The following is a 1952-nucleotide window of genomic DNA, read 5'->3' as shown; positions in this document are numbered from 1 at the left end:
CAGCGGCGATCGTGGTAGTGGTCAGTGACGAGGCCTTGATGGAGTGATCACGGGCTATATCAATTTAGGGTAGGCCTATTTGGTTTAAACAATTGATTAACATAATAATGATACCTGAAATTAAACAGTGTTTAAAAGTATGACCAGGCCCTATATAGACGTAGGCCTAACTAATCTTACGTCATTATCTAATCATTGGTATGGTAATGACTAGGCCTATTTTTCATTTAGCTTCAACAAATATATGATTTGAACTGAACTTGGGGTGTAAATGGAGTTATCCGTACACGCACGCATCAGAATTCTATCTACTTCAGTAAATCCATATTTTCTATAGAATGATTGTGCCTTCATATTCCCTGTGCCGGTAATAACAGTCACTTCTCTATAGCCACACTCTGTACAAAATTCTCTAGCGGTGTCCATCAGAATACGCCCCAATCCACGACGTTGATACTCCCTGACTACATACATCCGCAAGATTTCTGCAACATTGCTACGGCCACTCGTTTCATCAGAGGCATCCTGTACTGCCACAGTCCCAATAATTTTACCATCAAACACAGCAACTTTATAACAGCAACGTGCCTTGTAGGCAAACTCATTCATAATATCGTAGCTTTTTGTTGCTGATTTTAAATACAGCCTGTTCCATAGGTGCTCTTGATAAAAACGTATACCAAAGCAAAGCAGAAAAGCTACTACGGTGTAGATGAACGAAGCTGTAACACCCATCGTCAAACAGCATGTTATGAAAGCAATGTTTGTGATAGGAAAAGAGAAGTATACGAAAGAATGAATCGTACTTCGAAAATATTTCATAAAACCATCCATAATTCCCTCCTCAAACAACCTGAAAGCATTGTCCACCTCATGTGGCTGAATATCGCGGATGACGATATTATCTGGTGTTAGTTGCTTGGGTCGCATTGTATTTAGAATTGACAGTCAGTTTTCCGATTGTTGACAAGAATGCAGTAAAAATGGATCCCTCACGGAATACATTAGAGATTGAAATATAAATCATCGAACTTTACTCACCCAGCAAATAACATACCATTATTGTTTATTGCCTATCTTTTATAGTATGTACATAGGGGCCATGCAAATTTAACTAATGATATGTTCTTAATCATCCATTCGATCAAAAAAAGCAATTGTTTGTACATTTCGTAACCATCTCAATAACCACATATCGATTTTATGGGTGCTAACGGTTATCAGAGGCTAAATTTATTGTGACAAAAAAAAATGTTTTGTACGTTGTTAAAATTGGAAGCGTGTAAACTTTTTATACAATCTCAAAAGTGCCGAATTTCTAGTATAAGCAATATATTCCTTTTGTATTTTATTATGACCCGTACGATATAGTAGGCCCCTAGTGTTAAATATTATTTGCATACATAGATTGCTGTTTTTCTTGTACTTTCAAAAAAAATATCATAGTATAGTATAGTAGTATATTGAATTTTATATAGGCCCTATAGCCGTTATTAAACAATATTTATACAGCCTTTGACACGGACAATTATATATTTCGATTTATTTAAATAGTGATACCACAAGTTCACAAACTCCAGTGTTACGTTGACGCAATCTTGCAATGATGTCATAATAATTACTGTTGCGGATTCAAGTTGGGGGGGGGGAGCCTACCCCCACCCACCCTAATTTTTTCAAAATTATTAAGAAAATGGGGGAAAAACAAGGAAAATTAGGTCTACCATTTACAGCCATCTAGAGGTGTTAAATCATAAATTTTCTTACCTTACCCGCACCCTTGGGGGTTAGGTGATCTAGTTTCTCCCTGTCCCCTCTATTTCGCTTTCCTGGAGCCGCCACTGATAATGATAAATTAAGTAAATCAACTTTATGTTTGTGAAATCAAAAATGCTAATTAATGTTGTGTGTGCTTCCTATCTCCCTAGTCCTGTAAATCGCAACTTGCACAA

The 1952-nt window shown here is 36.7% G+C and overlaps 1 protein-coding gene across 1 annotated transcript; it reads right to left on the bottom strand.

The window, feature by feature from the left end:
• Nucleotides 1-216: 216 nt before the first annotated feature.
• On the bottom strand, nucleotides 217-930 carry LOC117124213. Its single transcript, XM_033270361.1, has one exon. It carries the CDS (start codon nucleotides 928-930, stop codon nucleotides 217-219), a length of 714 nt encoding a protein of 237 aa, XP_033126252.1.
• Nucleotides 931-1952: the final 1022 nt, after the last annotated feature.

The sequence above is a fragment of the Anneissia japonica genome, unplaced genomic scaffold, assembly GCF_011630105.1.
Source record: "Anneissia japonica isolate Jap-2015-1 unplaced genomic scaffold, ASM1163010v1 scaffold6219_len6947_cov191, whole genome shotgun sequence".
NCBI lineage: Eukaryota > Metazoa > Echinodermata > Crinoidea > Comatulida > Comatulidae > Anneissia > Anneissia japonica.
This window is presented reverse-complemented; position numbering and strand designations above follow the sequence as displayed.